The sequence below is a fragment of the Toxotes jaculatrix genome, chromosome 11, assembly GCF_017976425.1.
Source record: "Toxotes jaculatrix isolate fToxJac2 chromosome 11, fToxJac2.pri, whole genome shotgun sequence".
Classification (NCBI taxonomy): domain Eukaryota; kingdom Metazoa; phylum Chordata; class Actinopteri; family Toxotidae; genus Toxotes; species Toxotes jaculatrix.
The window spans coordinates 12,854,062-12,877,365 of NC_054404.1; the positions used below are offsets into that span (position 1 = coordinate 12,854,062).

At 41.0% G+C, this 23,304-nt stretch overlaps 1 protein-coding gene across 5 annotated transcripts in view; it reads right to left on the reverse strand.

Moving 5' to 3' along the window:
- Window position 1: 1 nt before the first annotated feature.
- The window catches only part of LOC121189578 (Kv channel-interacting protein 2), an 82,712-nt gene continuing 59,409 nt past the window's right edge, over window positions 2-23,304 (reverse strand). The window contains exons 2-9 of one of the 5 annotated variants that reach the window (XM_041049863.1): window positions 5,374-5,472; window positions 4,399-4,523; window positions 4,167-4,236; window positions 3,683-3,753; window positions 3,359-3,466; window positions 2,525-2,629; window positions 2,326-2,388; window positions 2-2,220 (exon numbers count right to left, since the gene is read on the reverse strand). In XM_041049863.1, the coding sequence (XP_040905797.1) occupies window positions 2,173-2,220; window positions 2,326-2,388; window positions 2,525-2,629; window positions 3,359-3,466; window positions 3,683-3,753; window positions 4,167-4,236; window positions 4,399-4,523; window positions 5,374-5,472 (689 nt within the window). In that variant the 3' untranslated portion in view covers window positions 2-2,172. Of the gene's footprint in view, window positions 2,221-2,325; window positions 2,389-2,524; window positions 2,630-3,358; window positions 3,467-3,682; window positions 3,754-4,166; window positions 4,237-4,398; window positions 4,524-5,307; window positions 5,473-23,304 lie in introns of all 5 variants that reach the window. The other 4 variants (XM_041049865.1, XM_041049864.1, XM_041049862.1 and 1 more) reach the window with 4 other exon arrangements.

Below are 23,304 nucleotides of genomic sequence, written 5' to 3' on the forward strand. Positions count from 1 at the left end.
TTTTGCATAGTAACTGTGTTTTTTTTTTATTATTGTCTCTGTACAAAATATACACATTTTAAATACGTAATGCAACCAGTTGAGGCTAGCTAACTAGACAGTCAGTACAACGGGTTAGTAGGTTTTCATTGTTCTAGACACAGTACATGCGGGTATAGACAGGTTTTACTTGCTGTCAGGAATGAACGTTAAAAACTGTTGGCAAGGAACAATCAGAGCCAAACCACTTTTTTCCTAGAAAAAAAAAAAAAAACGTTAAATTAAGAACAGGAAAAAAGAAACTGCAGGATAAGAAGTGCATATTTTTATCAGGGCCTTTGTGCACCCTTATACTGTGCTCTGAGAGGAATGAGACGTCGGATGAAAGGAAAGGTGCTGATAACGTGGTAGAGAAAATTATTGCTATTCCATATTAATTTCTGCATTTAAAAGACACTGCAGCCTATTCAATTACAGCTTCAGTGCCTCTGGTACTTAAGCTATATCTTTGATTTAAGAGGAGTTTTAGAGTGAAAAGGTGCAAATTAATAAATGGTTGCAAATTCTCCAAAATAATTTATTCATAAGAGCATAACGTGGGTTCACAGCCTAAAATTAATCTTCTTTTTGGACTGTGTGTGGGTAAACCACATTGCCAGTTTACCAAACTCCATCATTTCATCTCTGATTGCCCCTTGCCCCAATTACTACACAGCATCTCCCTCTCTCTTCACCCACAGGTGGGCTATATGTCTTAACTTGAAGTAGCTTTATATACCTCTTAAATCTTCTCTTTGGTGTTACAGAGAGAGGGAGAATAAGGAATGGGAGGGTGGGCAAAGAAAAAAAAGAAAAATTAAACCATGTCTCTCTCACTAACAGTAGACACCCACATACTATGCCTCTTTTAAATTGAATGAGCCTAATTTAATGCAACAAGGGTTTTGAGATTTTTTTTCTTTTTTTGAAGTGGTAGAACCTGCTACAACCACATGACATTTCCGATTACAAGAAGTTCACAAATACAATCTGCAATCTAATAAATTCCCCTTGAATGTATATTGATAGACTAGTACAACTGTGGTATGGCAGTCCCTTGTTCAGAGAAGCTGGGATAGTCAAAACATCTCATCAACAATAGTGCAATCCCCACATTGTACTGCCTAACATCACACCACTGGGAATCGCTAGAAAACCTACAACAGTCAATAGACACCTACAGCTAGAACTGTAATAGTTTGGAAGGCCAGGAATTATTCTACCAGAATCCCGTGAATGGAGGCGGGTGTTGTCCCATTAGAGTCTTACATAGGTAAGATGGATGACATCTCTTTCTGTTACACATGCACACACACATACACAAAGGGTGAGGCACCTGTGAATGACCAGGAACAGCAGACAGACAAGCAGACTTTGGAGTATCTCTGTAAATACATAATCGGATATTAGTGACATCATCATGCGATATTGAAATCAGTTCCTCATGGAAAACAACATGTTTGAACCGCCATTTGCAAAACAGGATCGCCTGGATCTCCAATTCATCTGTTGTTCCCCCAGGAAGTGTCCTTCTCTCTCTCATCCACTAGATGGTGGCAGATTCATTTCTATTTTCATGGCCGGGGAATGAGCAGTCTAGCAGCTCCAGGGTGGTGTTACCCACATGCACAAAGGCAGGATCAGATTCACAAATCCAAATCTCAGCCATCACACAGGGAAAGCGGAAAAAAGTGATCTTAGGTCAAGATTTGGCGGAACAACTGCTTCCCTCTGAGTTCAGCCATTACAGGCCGCGATAGTTCTTCTATCAATACTAGTAATAAATAAAAGTTCAGATAAAACAGGTGGGGGATCTTGGGTGCGCGAGTGCCTGTAGCCCCGCTGCTTGCCTTCTTTCTCTGTGTCTCTGGGGTAAAACTAAGGTTCTGCATGATGAGGAAGGGAGTTGGGGAAACTCCATTGTTGCTTGGAGAAATGCCACTGGGGTCCAGGAAGTGGGAGAGGGCCTCTCAGTGCCCTCAGGACTCACAGCTCTCAACAGAGACACAAGATCAAGCTTGCAAGTCAGAAAACGGCCACACACAGACACACACACATTCACAAACTCTTCAGTCCTGATTCCTCTTACACACACACACACACACACACGCACACTACCCTCCCTGGTGCCAGTGTCCTAACTGGTCCACACTCTTAGATGACATTGTCAAACAGCTGCATGGACTGCATGATGTTTTCATCCTAGACAGAGAGAAGAGGTCTGGATAAGGAGGCAGTGTCACGTCTCGTCATGTCTTAGCCAAATGATTCCCTGGAAAACCAACTTTCGTTTTTTTAGTGGCCTACCTTTTTGCAAGACTCGATGAACTCCTCTATGGTGACCACCCCATCTTTATTCCGGTCCATTTTCTGAAAGAAAAATGCAGCAGCTAGAGGTTTACTCACTGAAAAACTATTGTATGTTCAAGATTATTTTATTATTTCTGTGCTTTTGAGCAATCATAAAATGGTGGGGTAATAGAAAGTAAAGATTGTTGAGTTTAACCTGGAAGAAACTCTCCACATGATCTCTTGGGGCATCGTCCTGCATTGTGGGGTATGTGTACTTCCCCATCATGTCATAGATGGACTTCATGATGTCCAACATCTCCTGCAAAGTAAAGGACAAAAGGGAGAAAACATTACTGAGGATGTGGAAATTGTCAAGTCTAAATAAAATACAAAAGTTGGGCTGTACCCAGGTTTTCAGAAATACAGAGTTGATCAGCCCTAGAGTCCTGCATGCAAGATTTTTATGCCTCCACACCGACGACAGCTATGGCTGGAGGCATCATGTTTTCAGGCTGTTCTTCTGTCTCTCTGTCCGTCCCGTTCTCGGGAACAAGCTTTCTAGAGGGAATTTCTTCAAATTCGGCACAAACTTTCACTTGGACTCAAGCATGAAGTAATTAGATTTTGTAGGTCAAAGGTCAAGGTCACTGTGAGCTCACAAAACACGTTTTTGGTCATAACTCAAGAATTCCTATGCTAATTATGACAAATTACACTGTTTTATTTTATGTGGTAAATGTGACATCTGGGACACCCCAAAAAATTTGGTTATATCATAGATAAATGAAGCCATATATTTCCCACATTGTGTTTGACAAACTGGAGCAAATTCTGAATATAAAAATAAAAGTCGATGTATTCAGTGATCAATATCCCTGCAGACATACATAGTAACAGGTTGTCAAAAACTCCACATCCCCCCCAAACACTGAGGACATCTCCTCATTGTCCTCAGTCAATTCTCTTACATCACGGCTGTAGCTATCACTGCAAGGAATTTAGAGGTACTGTATCAAAGCACAGTGAAACGTATGCACATGTGTGTTACCTCTTTGGTGATACAACCGTCCTTGTTCAGGTCATATAGGTTGAACGCCCAGTTTAGCCGGTCATTAATGGTCCCTCTCAGGATGATGGACAGGCCAAATACAAAGTCCTGAGATAAACAGGGAACAATTTACTGTATTGATTTGGCATCAATTAAAACCTGACACAGCAAACGAAGTCAAATCTTTATCAAGGCACTAATCTCTGTGGGCAAGTGTTTAGAGGGAACACATATTTGTGTGGCTAGAGCTGTGGTGGCGAGTTTCACTGGAGCACATATTTGCTTTTATCTCTCAAAGAAAGCTGAAGTACGAATAGAGCTCACCTCAAAACTAACTGAGCCGTTCTTGTTAGTGTCGAAGGCTTCAAACAGGAAATGTGCATACATACTTGAATCTGCAAAGGTAGAGATTTACAGTAACCTGTGTGCCCTCAAAACATGAAGCAAAGTCTTTGAAGAGCTAGGATTAGCAGCCAGCTAAATATAGCCCAGATATAAAAATAATTTCAAATACAACTGGAGGCGAGTGGTTAAGATTTCATCAACTTAAATATCATGGAATGAAAAATGGCTTTGCCGTGCATGTACTACAGTTCCGCAGAGCACATTTATAATGAGTTAATTATGTTAATTCCATTGTAATGATGAAAAGCTACATGTGTACCTCTACAGAATCAAATAAATTATGCTATTTACACTTTTACCTGGAATCTATTAAATGAATGAAGACAGAAAGAATGGTGTAAATGAAAGTATTATGATCACAGCTGGAGCTCCTTGAGTTTAGCGGTAGGAGCTGACAACTCACCTCCCTGAGGAAAGAACTGGGAGTAAATGTTCTTAAAGTTCTCCTCATTCACCACACCACTCGGACACTCCTGGGATGCAAATGTGAATTGAGAAAGCTCATTAATTTCAATCTAGCACAGAATATATAAAGGACTATACTTCAGCAACTTCAGCTAGAACCACACTTTTTTTTTTTTTTTTTGGTTTATTTTTTGTTTTGCGGTCTTTCTTATCACTTTAGCCAGACCTACATTTTTGAAGCCCCTGTACAGGACTTGTAGCTCCTTCTTGGTGAACTTAGTCTGCTCCTGAAGCTTGTCCATGCTTTCAGGGCGATGGCACACAGTGGACAGTTCAAAGTCATCTTCCACGCTATCTGTGTGAGGGAGAGACCAGTGTTAGTATTTATTATCACTACACCCACACAAAACCTCCAGGGACCGCCATGACCTGGTCAGCATATTTTAATCAAAGTGATATGGAGTTGATCAAACAGTACAAATCTTATATGTCATACATAGAGCAAAATAACAACCCCTTTTCAAAACAACCGTAATTTTATTATTCCACTGAATGAAAACATGAGTGAACGCAATTTTCTATACATAATCACAAGAGTGCTAAGCAAAGCAATTTCCACATATCTTCATTCCAGAATAGGCTATAGTACTTTTTTTATCACAAAGCAAAACATGGTGAGTAAAACATCACCAACAAATCTCTCTTTCTCAAGTTCAAGTATACGAAGGAAGCAGGGGAGAATCCTGTACTGAGGAAGTGAGAGGTTTAACACTAATGAAAACAGTGAAGAAGAGACATTTTAAAAGGAGAAACAGTTCCAGATATTCCTCATCCCATTGTCAGTCCATCTGTTTCTACACAAAATAACTGTCAAGTCATAGCATATGTCATGTATCACAAGTTCTCAGACTATACAACCTATTAGTTTTGACCTCACATTAATCTCTCACACGCATTCTCACACGCAGACACGCATGTTCCATTTGCCAAGGGAACGGCACATGCTTCCAATCTCGAAATACAAAATCGACTCTGACCCATTAGCCACAACAACACCAGGGTGTTTTTTGAGTTCGTGAGTTTGAGCGTGTTTCTGTAGATGTATACACTGGATGTTTCAGTAGAGGTGTGTACATGACCGTATCCACACAAGGCTGGACACATGGAAGAAAGTAGAGATGTATAGAGAGTGAAAGAGCACTTGCTTTGACTGATTGAGGGGGCAGCCGAGGGCTTGCAGCACGGCAGCAGCTTGAGGAATCGCTGCTTTATGGTTTTTTTGCTTTGGCTGGTGGAAGGATTACCTGCAATCACCAACCATAGCACAAAGGTTAGACACACACACGCACAGTCTTAATTGTTTTTACACACACATGCACACATGCCTGTAAAACCAAAAACACACCCCATGCAACGGACAGATGCAACATCAGACCAAATCATGCCATCTAGGCAAATTGGTAATTCCCTGCTGACCTGGTTTAGCGATGGGAGACCACAAGTATCACTTCAAGCTGTAGATACAGTATTACCGCACAACAGCAGCACAGCATGACCCCTAGAAACACACAGGTTCCCTAATCAGACTGGCTCTCATATCACATAGCCACAGTCGGTTAACTGTGTGAGGTATTTGGAAAAACCAGCGGACAGTATCAGTTTAAAACACAAGCCAAACATCAACAGTTTTAATTCATAATCGGCTTACAGAAGGACTTCATTTCACGTCATTGTCGAGCATGTTTTGCCAGACAAAATGCAGAACTGCAAAACCGCCTCAACCAGAGCCCATCACGCCTAACACCAGAGTACCTGTTCATCTCAATGCAAACTTCCTGATGACTATTTACAGAATAATGATGAAAATCAGATAGAAGAAGTAAAACGAACAGGCACGCATGAACCCACGTACTTACTCTTGCCTCTTAGTTTCCATGGAAACAGTCCCCTCACCCCTTTCAGCAGGACCCCAGCAGTCTGAGGGATGAAGGCCATGATAGGGTGAAACCAGTACAACCACAGTACCTCCACTGACAATCTATTCCCTGTAATGTGTCATCCTGTTGTCTCTCTGCACCATGGAGCCTCAGGGAGTCTGGCCCTCCTGACCTCACCAGCTCTGGCGTCATTTGGAACCAGAACAAGCTGAGCACATTGTCCAATGGATACCAGATTAATACGTCCAGCCGCCTAGCACAGGCCCAGCCCTCTGCCCCAGGGTCTCTGCGGGTGCGAGAGCATTATCTTTTTCCAAATGTACCTCACAGCTGACGACAATACAGAAATTAATAACAAATATGTGACCTACAGTCAAAGGTACAAAAGTTTATCTGAGTATTTTAGAAGTAAGATGCAGGAAAAAATGATATAATGAGTGATGCCATTACTCAATCTGCTGAGGAAGATCATGTGATTTGATCAAAAGCTCCAGAGTACCTATTAAATGACCATGTTAACTTGCTATAACTTTTTTAATATACTGTTGTTAGTTTGTTTTAATGTATGTATTCAAGTTGTTTAATGTAAGTATTCAAAGTAATTTGCAGCCACAGCTGTCAAATGAGTGGAGTAAAATCTGCAATATTGCAATTTGCAAGATAAAACTAAAACTAAAACTAGTAAAACTAGAAAAGAAACTAGAAAACAAAACTGGAAACACTAGTAAAGGCATAATACCTTTAAAATGTATGCAAACACAATACTTATACTAAACATTATTAGATACTTGCCAGTAGTGCTTAAGGTGTATCTAATGGTAATATCTACATCTGGTGCAAAATAAAATTTTTAAAGTAACCTTCACAACTGTAACTAAATTTAGTTTCTACTGATTGTTTTGAAAGCCTGGATAGAGAAAGTGATTGATTTCTACTGCCTCTGCTCTGTATGGAGTTTGAAATACTTGTAAGGACCATGAAAGCCAAATCTACTGGAACCTGTCAATGCTTCGATAGGCTTGTTTTAGGACACCTTTTCGTTTCTCTCCCTGTCTCACAGTCTCCTCTGTTTCCGTCTCTGTATTTTTGTCCTTTGCTGGTGATGAAATTTCTTGCTTGTTGTGATGTCTTTGAGTAAATGTGCTCTGGCTGTCTTGGCCAAGTCTCTCTTGGAATAGAGATGTTTGATCTCAGAGGGAATAACCTGATTTTAATAAGCACACACACAAGCACGTCTCTTTAAGGTCCCCATATCTGATAAAACATGCCCCCAAGTCATCTATCTACGTCTATATCTACATCTATCTGTCAAAACTAAGCCACTGTTGTTGTTTCTCTTTAATAGCTGTTTTAAAGCATACTATCAAATTAGAATTTAGAAAGTCATGGTAATCAGTATGGAAGTTGCATCTGATGTTAACAGAATGCTGTGGTTAAAAACAATCTTTTGTTAAAAACAAGTAGATTACTGCACTCCTTACTCTACTGGGGTATCATGTGATCAATTTGTTCTCCAGCCTTTGAAGTTAAAATTGTTTTTTGAGTGGCACTGACAATGAGACCAGAAATTCTTTCATTCTGGCCTGAGTAGGCGGAAAAGTAAAAACTGTCTATTCCTCATCAGACGGGGGGGGCAACTTTCAGTGATTTTCAGCTATTGTGGAGCATTATGACACACTTATACAGTGTGCCGTGTTGTGTTTGTGCAATTCAAGTTTCCCCAAGGGTACACTGACAGACCATCACAACTCTTCAGGAAATAAGAAAAAACATCTCTATTTTTAGCTTGATGGCAACACATTTTTGGAAATATCTAGTAACTTTTGAAGGAGCTTCATGTGTCATAAACCCAATAGATCTGAGGATTTTCTCAACGCACTGAGATACCATGTAACCTCCCACAGCATATTACCAAGGGCACCCTCAGGGATTTTGGGACCATGATGGTCCCCACCACCCCACCAACACAGGCCACGCAAACCTGTGAGAGAGGTAAAACTGCAATTTCAGATAATGGTTGCGGTTTTCGCAAATATTAGCATCAAATTAGAGCTTCCTGTTGGTTCAATAGGTTCCTCATTTGCCTGTGGTTTCAAATGAGGCCTGGATCCTTCACCTAATGTCATTCATCTCCTCCCACTGCTCCTGCCTGTCTTTACTGCTAACTGCTCTCCAGCTATTAAGTCTTGCATTTCCATAAAGCTGAGGGGCTCACAAGAGGCAAAAGAGAGAAAAGAATGCTCAAAATCAATGCAGCAAGAGCTGAGACATCCTGACTTTTAGCCCATAATATGGCTTAAACTCCAAAAGCACTGGATCCTACATTTCCCGTAATGGATCTTTTTGTTAGAGCCTCATGTGGTAAAAGTGCGTATCTTCCAAACTGCACGCCACTAGTTTGTCATGCAGGCTTTCTGTGGACCATGTGTGGCCTTGCAGTGAAGACCCATTCCATTTCACTACAACCTGCAGGTGGGATTCCAGATGTTTTGTTTTGTTGCATGTTATAGACCCTTTACCTCTTGTAACCCTGATGACACCACTAAGGATTTCTTTTCAGACTTTGGAAAGTCTATTATGGATGGGCCCACATTAAGATGGGATTTTGGACATGAATTCTTCATTCAGGTGTATTTGTTTGGAAGCTTTGAATCTCCTTTGTGTCATTAATGCAGCACTCTGCACTTATATGTGAGTTAGAAAGGTATGGATACACTGTATGTGTTGTATTATTTCAGTCTCAGACAGAACCACATACGCACACACACGCAAACTACACAGGATTATAAACAGGTGTGAGAAACATTTCAACACACAAAGACACGCATGTAGACACCCTCCCTTTCTGTCTGAGTGTTTTCCTCCTAATGTCCCCTCACTGTAGTAATCATTTTGACTCCTCACTCTGTGCCTCTCTCTTGCTTTCTTACCGTTTCTCTTACCTGCCATGGAAAGGTCGATAAGCCCCAGAAAGTGCATCAGTTTGAGAGAGCTGCAGACCACCAGGAGGATGCCCACAGTCTGCAGCCCCTCCACCTCCCAGTTGTCTTGGAAGAACAGATGCATCCTTCCCCCTTTCCTCTCCCTCTGTTTCTGTCAACAAAAATCTCTCTCTTGCCCCGGGCAACCACGTTAAGCCCCTTTCAGCTCCAACTAGGGACGCGCCGTCTCTGTCTCTTCAGTCTCTCCTTTCAGTCTCCCTCTATATGCCAGCATTCGGCCATCCTAGCTCCGCATGGCACCCCACCCGCTTTCTTCACTGAAGGTAGATTGTTATTCTCCTCCTTTCTTCATTGAGAGTGGTGAGTGCCTGGCAGCAGGACTGTCGACTCGCTGCTCAACCCCCGCCGCCTCCGAGGCTGTCAAAGGTTGTTTAAGTTCCAGGTGAAGTTCGGACAATTCACTGTGTATGTCCTGGCAGGTTGGCGGATATTGTTTTCTGACTCTCTCTGGTTTTCCAGCTCCTGACTCTCAAACTCTCTCTACTCTGTGCCTGTCCTCCCTCTCCCTCTCTTTCTCGCCTTACCTCCGTCACTCTCCTCCTGCTGTGTCCCTCCCCATGCTTAATTGGGTCAGTGATGGGACTGAGTGAAGGGAGGAAAAAAGAGGGAGATGAGAAATATAAGGAGGAAAAAGGATGGAGCAGTACTACTTGTAGGTTAAGTGGGAAAACATACAAAAAGACAGATGAGAAGTCTGAATTGGGAGATGAGATCAGAGGAGAGATGGGGAAAGGAGGGGCAAGATGGAATGGGTAAGAATGAAATAACAGCAATCAGGGGTATAGCAAGGACTGAATACAAAAACCAACGATGAATCAAAAAGAGGTAGCAGGGGGGAAATGAAGGACAAAATTAGAAGAAGAAGAAGCAGAGGAAAGACTAACAGAGGGGAGGAGGGAGATGGCGATGGCAGGCGAAGCATCTGACCCAGCGGCTACTGTGGACAAACTCACAGATGTGGCAATCTCCCCAGAGTGTAAATTCAACACACGTGCACACACAAACACAAACCCTGGAGGTGAAATCTGGCCGTAACATGTATTGCATATGCAATCCAGCACAGTAGGGAGTATTTCAGTTGGGATGGGATAGACTGATGTCACATCTGGCACACTGACATCCTACCACAGATAGACACAATATCATAAATAAATAAATAAATAACTGAATCAGGATAATCCATTTTGGTTGAAATGTTTTTGAGACTTGCCATGTGGAATTAATACAACACGTAGGATTTTAGCACAAGCCTTTAACCTTTCAGCAATGTGTAACAAGAAACAAAGATGGCCTTACAGTAGGATAAAGCCTTTTAAACCCTCTGAATCACAATGTTGAGGTGGGATTTGATGAAGAAAAGGATCGTTCCAGGAGTAGGGATGCACTGATGTTACAAGCTGCTTTCATATTGAACTGAATTGCAGCCTTATGACTGTAAATGGATTGGGTATAAGCCAGAGGTGAAAGAACCACATTAGTTTCTTTGAGAATTAAATCATTAAAATCAGTGTTTCCGTTATCAGTTTCAGTCATTCAATCATTAGGCCACAGTGCGCCTCACTTTTTAGTGCCACATCAAACCCTGACCTTACTGTATATTGCCTCACAAAAAATAACTCAAGTTCCTTACTGTGAAGTATACGGATATCAAAATTGCAAAACGTCCTCCAAATTAAATAATATATACATACCTCCAAAGCAACGTGTAAGAATTTTCTAATGTGACATCCAACAATGGGATGCCGTCATTTGTCTTGGTTCTCTGTCACCCAACTTCCAACTTTTCTTCCAAAAGGTATTTGTCACTTGAACATAAATATATTATTGTTTTGAGGCATTTAATGAATCAACTGATGGTGTCTCTTCTTGAGAGGACAGTCTCTGGAACTGATTTTGGTAGAGAAATAGTTCAGTGCATCCATAAATAAGAAATGGCTCAACTGTATCAAAAGCAGAAAGTGACACCACGTGGCTTCAAAGTCTTCCATCATCTTCATCCTCCATTCCATGTTCAATAACATCCCCTGTTATCAACACTGGAAGTGAATGTTCTACAGGGAACTGAGGGGAGAGGGGGCAGGGGAATATTTAGTCCCCGGCTTCAGCACTTCAAAAGCTTCATTTTCTCTTTAGGATTGTATGGTGTATATATACACAGGCATGCATATGTTTCTCTGTGCCTGTGAACTGGTCAGCACCATGCCAGACAGAAAGAAACCAGGATATGGAGAGAAAGGTAAAAGGGAAGCTGGGGGAGACAGAAAGGTCTACGGAGGGCTTGATGTGTCTATCGTGTGATTAATGATTCTCTGAATCAAAATGAGACCTAGAGCTACAGTATAGCTGCAGAGCCTCAGGGAGCACACATCTCAGAGCAACCTTGTGAAACTAAAGACCCTACACTCAATCAGAAACAGACTTATGCTCTTTGGTACACAAAATGACAACAGCAATGATTTTTGCAGTCGCAGGCTGAGTTCACATCCACCAGAAACATCGATTAAACGTGTTGCCGCGTTTGTCAGCCCCAGAGGGTTAAAGTCAGAAACTGGCCCATGGACACTCAAGGTGTGCTGCCGTCAATCACTGTCATTTAATGTGAGGCAGTCAACTGTGGCTGTCGAGCGCTCCAAATACATTCAGGGACACCTATCATAGTTTCTAGTGGCACTGAGGGATCAGGCATTGTTTCAAAAGGGTATTTATGACCATGTAAATTGAGCTGAACTAAAGAGAACATAATTAAGGGAAATGGTTATTAAATGTGAATTAATTCACAGCTGGTCATCTGCAGAGATTTCTAATCTACATAAAGCATTTTACCCTATATTTTGAATGCATTTATGTTCATGATTAATTAAACAGGCTACAGAAATTGCTAAATACAGTGACATATTTAGGCCAGTACATTCTCAAACAGAGACTGCAGTAGGAGAGTCAAATCAAGGATGAAAGTGTGAGAGATTAAGGCCGTTGGTACCTATTTGTCATTGTCTCTTATATCAAGCATCAGGATATCTGCCATATCTACCAAGACAGAAATGTCAGATCAATATATTACAAGTAAACAAAAAAAATGCTCCCCTTTAACTTTGTTTCTTTCCTAAAACTTTGCTCAGACGTGATGGCTCTGTGATTCCAGGAATAATGTAAGGCACTGATCTCTGAACTCATTACTGTTGTTGCGCTTGCTTCTAATAATGGTAACATAAATTTTAACTTTCTTCACTGTTGCGCTGACTTGGTGCCTTGTCGGTCAAAAGATGTCTAGACGTCTAGGTTGGGCTAAATTTGGTAGAGAAGTTAGTTTTCTGGATGTCTAAATTATATGTAACCTTTGTTTCAACAGCATTTCAATGAGAATAAGTCCGCTGGTATTTAGGAGCTGAAATATAGTCACACTTTTGAAATAACAATTATATAATCTGGATGTCTAAGCAAGAATGTATATCCATGTTAGAGGCTGTTAGACTGTACTTAAATGCTACAGTGACTATGCTAACATGCTGATGGTAATTAAGTATGACAATTATAAAGCTCATTCTGATACTGGACAAATGTAAAATTTTAGTGCAATGCATGAAAAATTAAGGGATTGCAAAAGTCTTTAAAATTAAAATTAAAGGAAAGATCAAATTTCATGACAATCCATTCTATACTTGTAGAGACATTTCTAAAGGAAAAGTCAGTTCATCAGAGCCATTAGGGTACAGGATAAATGTCTCAGGACCATGAATATCTATACAGCACTTCATAGCAATCCATCCAGTGGCCACTGACTGACATCCCCAGAGCCATGCTGTTAGCATCGCTAAAAATGTTCTCTTTTTCATCAAATGTAGCATCTACATGTCTTCTGACCCGCTAATCACCAAATTTGTAACATTTGGAATCTTCTCTGGATATAAAAGTTAGATAAACAGCAAAAACACATACATAGCTGAATGCAGGCGAGCATGCACACACATCACGCTCTTCACATGACAGCTGTCACTTCAATGCTAATCAGACACAAGCTCCGTGCAGTCTGTGTCCAACAGAGCGAAAATGTTGCTCCATGTGCTTCAAAACTGAGAGCGTGTGTGATATAATTGCCAGCGGTGAGCGTACCAAACAGCTTCGAGATGTTTCCTCTTTCCCCTTGACCTCTACTCATCAGCGAGTGTGACAAGTCACAGATGAACCACAGGAGCTTTATTTTAGGCTAAACTGTTTACAGGCAGTGTATCTATGAAAGTGTCGTCTCACTCTGTCCCAAGAGATGTTCTGATGTTAATCTAATGATGGACATTCACTTGCGTGAATGATAATCTAATCAATCTAATCCACCCTCACACACACATGCACACATACATATATATATATGCACACACACTCAGACTGTAATACAATGTTAGGTTAATCAGTCATAGTTGATTAGTCTCTGTGAGGCATATTTTGCCTGAAGCCAGACACAGCGAGTAATTGAAATACCTCCATATTTAGACGTCTACCTGGGCAATTATTCCTCTCAAAACTGATTAAAATGTCTAAGAGAGAGACAGAGCAGGGAGTGTGTGTATATATGTGTGTGTGAATGCGTGCAGCGAAGGAGACACAGAGGAGGTCATTGACAAATGGGGCTCAAAATTGGCTAGTGTGTTTCCAATTAGATAAGTGAAAGAAGAGATCCATTTGCATAGATCATTAGCTTTTGAGGATATTTTTAATACTGAGATGTGGGACAAAAACAGATTCATTCTACTGAGGCCGAGTCCTTTCAGCATAAACCACAGAGAGCTGCTAATGAACAGTTTTCTTTAGAAAGTGCACACAATCAGGTGAGACGGAGGGATCAGAGGGTTTTCTCTCCTGAGGAAACAAGATGCAAAGAATTATTTCTGTGTACACATATAGCATTTATACCAAAATTAAGGTTAATAGTTTTAATTAAACATTGGTTTTCTGGATCATAGGTGGTTTAGTTTATGGCAATACCTCTTGTTTATGAGACTGTTGAAGAGTAAAAAACATGAATATGTGAAAGAGTGGTAGACGTGAGAAGCATTCCCCTTTATACCCTCTTAAACAAGGCTTTTTCTTCTGTGTTTGTTGTGGAAAAAAAGCTTAGTCTATTCACCTTCAGTTTTAATGAATACATTTTGTGTTTGTGTTTTGTGATTGTGTTATTTTATTTTCAATTTTAAAAAAAGATTGACATACAGTTAATGTTTTCTTTTGTTTTTCTAATGTGAACTATCAAACTTTTTTTTTCAACAGTATTGTAGAATTTTCTCCTGAAATATCAAGATACTCCAAATTTAATTACTGGAGGATTGAAAGAAAATTATAATTAAAGTATAATTAAACTTTCTGGCATATTAGACCAAAGCAAAAATCCCTTAATGAGGGAAAATTACTCAGAAAATGAATCGATAGATAGATAGATAGATAGATAGATCTTGATCCTGATTTTGTCAACCCCATATTGTGGCAATTAACTTTTACACCTGAAGAGGGCAGTGCAAGGTAAGACAATCAATTAGCAACATAGTATTCAACAGTGCTCTTCACCTTTACTTGTTCTCTTTGTTACTGTCCCTCATTTAAATTCAGCTCTAGAGACCAGACTAACAGTGGGTGGGTAATGAAAGATCACAAGCCATTAACAATTTCCAGCACGCTCACGCCCACATTCACACAATACCGAAAGGGATAGTAAAACTCATGTTTGCTATTATAACAGTGTTTAAGTTCAAAAACAGAGCAGACCAAACAGCATTAATGCTGTTATACTCTGACCCTTATTTCTGGCACTCAGCTGCACTGATGCTTTTTAAAATGCATCCTGTGTTTTTGAGTGGTGTAAAGTAGTCAATCTAAATTGGGTTTGCATCGCTCACAACAATCCCCTGAACTTATTTCCATCAAATCACAAACACTCCACTCTGCTGTTTCCTGCCAGGAGCCGAATCAGGTAAACATCCTGAATGGGTCGATAATAATATAAGGGGGAAAAAAACTTTCTAGTAGATAACAGCGAGTGAGTCTCAGCTCTCTGAAGGTTTGTTTTCAGCTTTTCAAAGATTTGTTACTAAAGACCACTACAACAAATCTTAAGAAGAAATTACTGTCACGGCAACCTTATTACCTAGCAAACTAACAGCAGCCAAACAACACATTACTATGCTGGAACAAAAGACAGTGAGACACAGAACTTAGGGGAAAAAAAAATACTCAACCAGCTGGCAGCAGCTCTAAAGGAAAATTATTCCAAATGTTTATTGGGATCCAGCCATGAATAAAGATCAAATTGACAACTGAATCAATAGCAGAAGGGCAGCAGACCATATTCTTCTTTTGTTGTTGTAAAACAGGGTGAATAATAGCCACTGTCTGCCTAACATAAATGTTTTATCCTGGTGAATCCTGCTGCAAGGCATGTGTGCCCTTGTTCCCTTGTTAATACTGTATGTGTGTGTGTGTGTGTGTGTGTGTGTGTGTGTGTGTGTGTGTGTGTGTGTGTGTGTGTGTGTGTGTGTGAGTGAGAGAGAGAGAGAGAGAGAGAGAGAGAGAGAGAGAGAGAGAGAGAGTATTTTCATTGAGCATCTCGAGTAAGCAGCTGGGAACATATGTGTGAGTGAAAACTGTGAGAGGTTTTGCTATTTTAGTCATTAGCAGCATTTTTCAAGTTCAGCTCATTTCAGGAGTAATTTTTAACAAACTTTCTCATCATACACCACACATACTGTGCTTACTGTACATCTACTGTACACTAAATATTTAGTTTATCTTCATAGAGGCTGCAGCTGCATGAATTAGACAAATCAAGTGGGGACTTTTAGTCTTTTGACATTTTTATGCAATTTGTAAGGAAACACTCTCCTTTGTGTTTCCTTGGTGGAAGAGTGGTAAAAGAAAAGGGGAATTTTGTGCTTAAAAGACTGCTATTCCCACTTGAATTGTCTAGGTCAACACTGTAGCGTTAACTTCAGATACACTTTGGAATGTAATTTTGGACAGAACAAGGTCTGTAGACTTTGTCCCACCACCACTTACACTGAAAGCACATTAGGAAAGAATCTCTTAATGGTCACTTTGAACAGGAGGATTGTTTAAGTGTTCATATGGGCACCTGAATGAAATCCTTTAATTTGACAAGCTCAGACTTTGACTTTTGCTATGAAAAGTGTTACTGATGTATTCCCATATAATTCCTATACAATGTATAATGTTTCTTGTCCTTAACTTTATTTTTATTTATTTTCTTGTTTTATAAGTGTTATAAGTGTTTGTTAGTTAAATTGGTTGTTTTTTATGTCTCAGATCTACTTGTATTTTGTTAGTCTGTTATGCTGCCACTGCTGTGTCAGTACAATTACAAGTTTTTCAAGTATACATTGATATAGAGTCTGCAAAATGTAAGATCAATACCTAGATGCAATGCATTTTTGGTAATCCCTAATTACTTAACAAATAGTTAATAAAAATGTTGATTAAAAAAAAGATGCCATTCTCTTGCACACATGTTCTGTATAATTGTCATTGCTTTTAAATGCAAGACACCATTTTGCATATACTGACAGTTCCCACACTTGTCTGCTGTTTGGCTTCTATCTTGAAGTACCATAATGCATCGTACACTCAGCTACTATTATGCTAGGTCTTGGCTACTGGGGCCCTCAACAGCACATGAAACCAACTGTCAGAACATTTATGAGTTAAGCCATAGTCGGACTGGCCATCAGGACTACAGGGGCAAATCCCGGTGGGCTGCTGCATTGGTGGGCAGTGGGCCGTTAAGTGTCTATGTTAATGTAAATCTTTCAAACTCTAATAAGTTAGCAAAGAATAGTTTCAAGGACAAGTCTTTACGTGTGTGTGTCTGTGTCTGTGTGTGTGTGTGTGAAAATTCATTAGTTTACTCTCAATGTTATCATCTTTCTGCAGACGTGTGTCAAAGGAACAGGAACGTCAACAACTTCTGTTCTTTTATCCACAGAGCACCTGCCATACAAATACAGTCTCCCATACACACACACACACACACACACTGCTATAATCAAATTGAGGGAAGGGGAGCCAGAGGAAAAAATAAGGCAGAGAGTGACAGAAGAGGGATGAGAGAGACAAATAGAGAAAGAGAGAGAAGCAGAGAGAGAGAGAGGGCTGACGGAGGATAGAGAGAGCCGCGTATTAAATATCCCCTGTCTGATCCTCCTGTGTCCCAGGCTCTCATCTTCTAGCTGGCTAGCCATCAGAGGGGCAGAGAGAGAAAGAGCCTCAGACAAGGACAACAAGGACAGTCTCCTCCACTCTCACTGCAGTTTCATTACTGTTTATAAAGTTTGCCACAACCAGGATACTTGTTGTCCAAACTGCTGATAGAGGCTGCAGTGTCGATTTGCCTATCCCTGTTTCAACAGTCCTCAGCATAGTAGAATCATGACTTCTTGGCTAGTAATTGAAAACCACTGAAAACCAAAATCATAAGCTTCAGGTGATATTTGCTGTAAAGTCAAGTCACTAGTACAGGTGACTGGCATAGTCATATATCATCAGATTTTACAGTTGTGGCCTGATAGCCAAGAGATTACGGTGCATACCACACAGGTGTAAATGGACCCCCTTTTCTCTTTTTCCCTATATTTCCTGTATGTCTCCACTGTCCCTATCAAAAAATGATTTGACAGTTATAATGTCCTCAGACCACTGCAGGGCAGCTTGCTCTAAATGGCCTACAACGCATTCTCCATTAGCTTGCCCATCTATTGAAGGGCAATTACAATGAGGGTAGATGGAGGTGCCTCTGTGAGTGCGTGTGTGTGTGGGTGCATGTGCTTGGACACAAATGGGTCCTCTGCTGACCACTAAGCAATACCTGCACTTATCCCTCTCCATCATACTGTCTCATTCTCTCTCTCTCTCTCTCTTTCTCACACACACACACACACACACACACACACATGCACACACACACACACACGCACACACACACACACGCACACACACACACACACACACTGTGTTGACTGCTGCCAAATATCATCTAAAGCATGAAAAATGATTTACTGTAAATGGCAAAATGATGTTGCTCCGTTATGGTGATAAAACTAAATTACTCACTAAAGACACAAAATTTCAGTTACAGGCATTATTTTGTCTAGTTCATGCTATTGCTCATGAATGAATCCTAATAGATTTTTCAATTAATCCACAGTTTCTACATTTACAAACAGACTTTTGAAAGGAAGACACACTTTTATATGAAGACGTATAATCAGGAATGAGTCTACAGTCATTGCAGTGGCTCTGTGAGGATGCTAACACACCCACAAAGGTAATGCTAACATGCTGATATTTTGCATGTATGTTTACCATTTTCATCCTCTTAGTTTAGCACATTAGCATGCTACCATTTGCTAAGCAGCACTAAACACAAAGTTCAACTGTAGTACAGCTTTGTCATAAGAGTCTTTGCTGTACCGACTTTACAGGTGGCACAGTAGATTTGAATCTACTGCCCTCTTGCAAAGTCCCTGGATTTCTCCTTGGGTCCTCCACAACACCAAATGAATTTAATATTCTTTCTCAACTGTGTGCCACCTCAATGACAAGAATAATGGACTCACTTCTAATATCCAGTGAACTGATATGGATCAAACTGAGTGGTAAAACATCACTGTAGAAAGTAAATAATTAGATTTTCTGCAGACTGGTTTGACACATGGCTCGCATCCTGCTGCTGAATCAGGTATGAGTTGATATAAAGGCAAGGGGAGACATTACAGTATCAAAGGCCTCACAGTAGTGATGAAGCAGTGCTGGAACATATCCCTGACATCCAGGACCTCATCAAGCCCAGTGCCAGTTCAATTTATTCTGATACCAAGGGCTGAAAGAGACAGTGGTGCATATGGCAAGATGCCACACCTTTTAATGCAAGAAGTGAGTGACCAGGAATACACAGCTCTCTGCAGCACTTACAGTAGGCGCTAAGTGTCTAAGTGGGTCCTAATTAGTCACATATATCCAATGAGAGACAGCAAGAAGTAAATCTCAGTGACAGGAGCAGGTGGGAGAAAATAAAGTGGAGTAAAGTTTGTTACTGGCAAACATTCAGAGATTTCTTTTGCGTCCTGAGTAACTTAAATTGAACAAATTCTGTTCAGAAAATTTTTTTAGAACAAGGTGGAGGAAACCGCTGTGTTGTTAGAAACCCTGTTCAGGCACTCAGCCATCCAGCTCAGGCCAGAACATCCCATCGTACAACTCTTCAATTTCCACCTCATAAACTTCTAAAGAACACACTTCAGCCATTAGCCATTAGCTTTAAATCTATCAGAGCCTTGTAAACCTCCAGACCAGGGTGTACCTCACACAAACTCTATGCATCCTCCATCACACACAGAGCCAGTTCTCTCTCTTTTTCTTTAACTTTGTCTTGAGAACACAAAAGTATGTGCATTCAGTCAGTGTGTGTGCGTGTGCGTGCGTGTGTGTGTGTGTGTGTGTGTGTGTGTGTGTGTGTGTGAGAGAGAGAGTGAGTGTTTAATCAGCGTAGGGTCAGCAACACAGCTCATTAAAGTAATGGGAGTCTCACAGCCTCTTTATTTTACTTGTCTCACTCTGTCTCACCAGATAATGACTCAGTATGAGTCTGGCAAGAAGAGTCTGGCAACCACAATTAATATTTGATCTGTTTTTTTTTCTCTTCCAAAACTGGCCTTCCATTGGTAGAAGGTCATCTTTGCAAAACAGAGACCCACCAAACTACCACTGCAAACTTCTTCATTTCTTTGTGTTGTTTTTGTCTTGCCGGTAAGAAAAAAAGATTCTGTAAGAGTATACATAACCAATAACTAACTACTAACTGCTTTCAAGTCAACTCATGGCACTCGATCAATATCCTGAGAGAGAACTAAATCAAAAGACACACCAACATGCAGGCAGCTAGCACAAGACTACACTGTTATTATTGCAGTTGAGAGGCCAAACACAATGAAAGCACCTATGTCTAATAGAAGAGTGAAGTCTGCTTTGAAAGGGAGGAATGTGGAGTAGAACAGCTTACTAATGAATATGAATGAAGAAGTGTCAGTTTTACACAGGAACACATGGTGGAAATGATAAATTGACCAATTCATAATGGTATCACTTGTATATTGTAAATATGTGGGATATATGTTGCTTTTCACATGAACATACGACACTTCCTGAAGGACCTTGGTGTACAGCAAGTGTATATCACATGCCCTTAAATGGGGTGTGTATTGGCTCTCCAGTGAGCACACGATTCTGCAGATAGTCTGAGTAATACAGTCATTCTGCCATCTGGACTTAGTTCCTCCATTAAAGGGAAAATTCATTAGCTTAAGTACTCTCAGGGGAGTTGGCGCACACATAGACTTATTAAGTTTGCCATTTTCCATAAAGTATGGTCAAAATATGCCAAAGACTGATGCTCATAGTATAATGGGAGCATAAATGAAGCCCCACTGCGTGTGTGTTTGCTTGCATGTGCATACATGTTTATGTAGAGCGCTGTAGCATAGACCATAGGTTTCCAAGGGAAACTTTTTGGAGATGACAGAGCTGTTGGCCCACCTTGACAACTGGGTGCAGTCCAGCGGGTGCATCAGGGATGGAGAGTGTCTCTTATACTGTAGCATTAAGGAAAATCTACCTGAGCAAAATTTTTAATCCATGCTGTACTTTATATATTTAATGGAGCAACTTGCATGTCTGTCCTTTACATAGTGATTCCAAATGAGAGTAGAAGAACATCAGTAAAGATTTTTGTCATGTCAGGGAAAACTTAAGAACCTGTCAGAATGCCACTAATAACAGATGCCCAGGTGCACAGGGCACTCTGGGCAATGAGCAGAGGAAGAAAGAATGGAGATAAGAATCCCATCTTTCCTCTTGTCACTAAGGGAGAAGAGATAAGCGAGTGTGAACAAGGTAAAGTAGATTGGACTTTGGGAGGGGGGGGGTAGACATGGGTCATCCATATAAGACAGGCCAAACAAGGCCTTGGTGCATGGTGACAGCTCCTGGAGGTGAGCTAGAGCAGGACAAGGACCTTTTCAGTCCTCCATTTACAGTCAGGCACTGTTTGAAATGTTGTCATTCAGAAAATGTTTCATTTTGTTCAGTTATAATTAAACACAACATCTGTGGCTTGACCTTCTAATTGAGCATGTGATTGAATGCTAATCCACCACAAATCAATGAGGGCTCCTACAAAATGTGGTCTCTTTTATATAGTACAAACATGACAAAATTCATTTAGTGAAACACTTTTCAACTGAATTTTGTAATCAAATCACATCAGGCCAACCCAACCACAAAACACTGACCTATGATCTGCAGAAATGAGAAGAAAATGAGCCATATTTCCTCTCTTGATACAGGTCCATACTAAGGCCATAGGCTAATGAGAGTATTGAGAGTAAGGCTGACATTCCCTCAGTGAGACAAGTACCTCTACACAGCACTCAGACCCACTCTCTCTATAGTGTTATCGATTAAAGGGTAAAAGCACACACCCCAGGGGCAAAGGGAGGCCTCACACACAGCTAAAGTTACTCTCTGTGTGTGTGTGTGTGTGTGTGTGTGTGTGTGTGTGTGTGTGTGTGTGTGTGTGTGTGTGTGTGTGTGTGTGTGAAAGAGAGAGAGAAAGAGAGAGAGAGAGAGAGGGAGAGAGAGAAAGTGTGTTGCATGGCCCCACAGTTGCACTGGTAACCCAAACCCTCAGGCAGGACTGCAGCCCACTCAGGACCAGACGTAATGAGCACTGCAGATAAGAAAGAAAGTATAAACTCATGCACACACACTCGTACACCCTCACCACCTTTAAAATCTCGATTTTTACTGTACCGTAATTGTCCCGTTATTAAAGCAACAAATCTCAGAGAAAATCTGTTACCTTCCCCGCCGACAGGCTCGAACATCCCAAACTGCTCCAAGACTTTGATGAAGAGACCCATGACCACCAGCACAGCAATCATCTCCAAGCCATCCAGACTCAACATCTTGGGAGACGACTGTCTGTCATCGCCCAGCACTGCGTCACCGAGCCAGGCCAGCCAGGTCGGGCCAGGCTGAGTCCGGCCAGTAACACAAGACCTGTCCAACTGTCTCCAACCTGAGCAGTGTGTCCAACTTTAGCTGAGTCGTCTTCTGCCTACTTCCTCACTTTAATCCACTTGGAACCAATCTAGTATTCTGACTTGAGACTGACGATCAAAAACTTCTGTCAGTTCTGTCAGAAAGAAAAAATAAAGCGGCCGATGGCTTCGCTCAATTTGCGTTTCGCTTCTGTCAATCAGAACCTGGCCTCAGTCAACCCCCTCTTATCCCCTGGTGGAGGCCATACTGCTGGAGCTACAGGCTGAAACACAGAGTTCCAGATTGTCACAACACCTGGGCTAAAGTTTTAAGGGTTTTTTTCTTTTCCTCTCCTCTCTCTTTCTTCTTCCAGGCCCCCGTTGAGAGATGGAATCTGGGGATGTGCTGCGCCTGCTAGTCCTTTGGCAGTGGTTGTCAGGAAGCGAGTGTTGTGAGGGGGAAAGAGAGAGTGAGTGAGGGAGAGGCAGCAGATAAAGAGAGGGGGAGAGGATGAGTGGGAGATGGCATAGAAAATGAGCGAGAGGGAGAAAGACTAACCGGGAGAGAGAGAGAGAGAGAGAGAGAGAGAGAGAGGGCCAGACACACAAACACACACATATTGAGACAGAGCTTGTTTATGGTCGGGGGGGGTGGTTTGAGAGAGTTGAGGTATGCCCTCCCTCTCCAGTGACATTACCTTCATTGATTTGCCTAATGTGGTTTCCTTGGTAACTGGAAGAGAGTGGTTAAAGCCAGATTTAACTAATGGAAAGAAAATATATTTATGTTCATCTGAATTCAAGTCCCCATCTCAAATGTGTGTTTTCACTGTACGGAGACTGCCGCATCTCTTTTGTAGCCTCTGTGCCTGCCAGTCGATGCAATGTCTCATTAACTTTTGAAATGTGTTGTTATCATAGCTCGATGGATTTTTGGCTTTGTACAGAAAACACAAAATTTGGGAGAACAAAACACTAGAGATGAGAACACAAATGACAGCCAAATGCAATAATCTTAGAAAACATATACAGCAGCTGTTGATTGTGCCTGAGAGAAAAAGGATCTGTCTTGCAAGTAACTGTCAAATGTGACATATAGTAGAGTA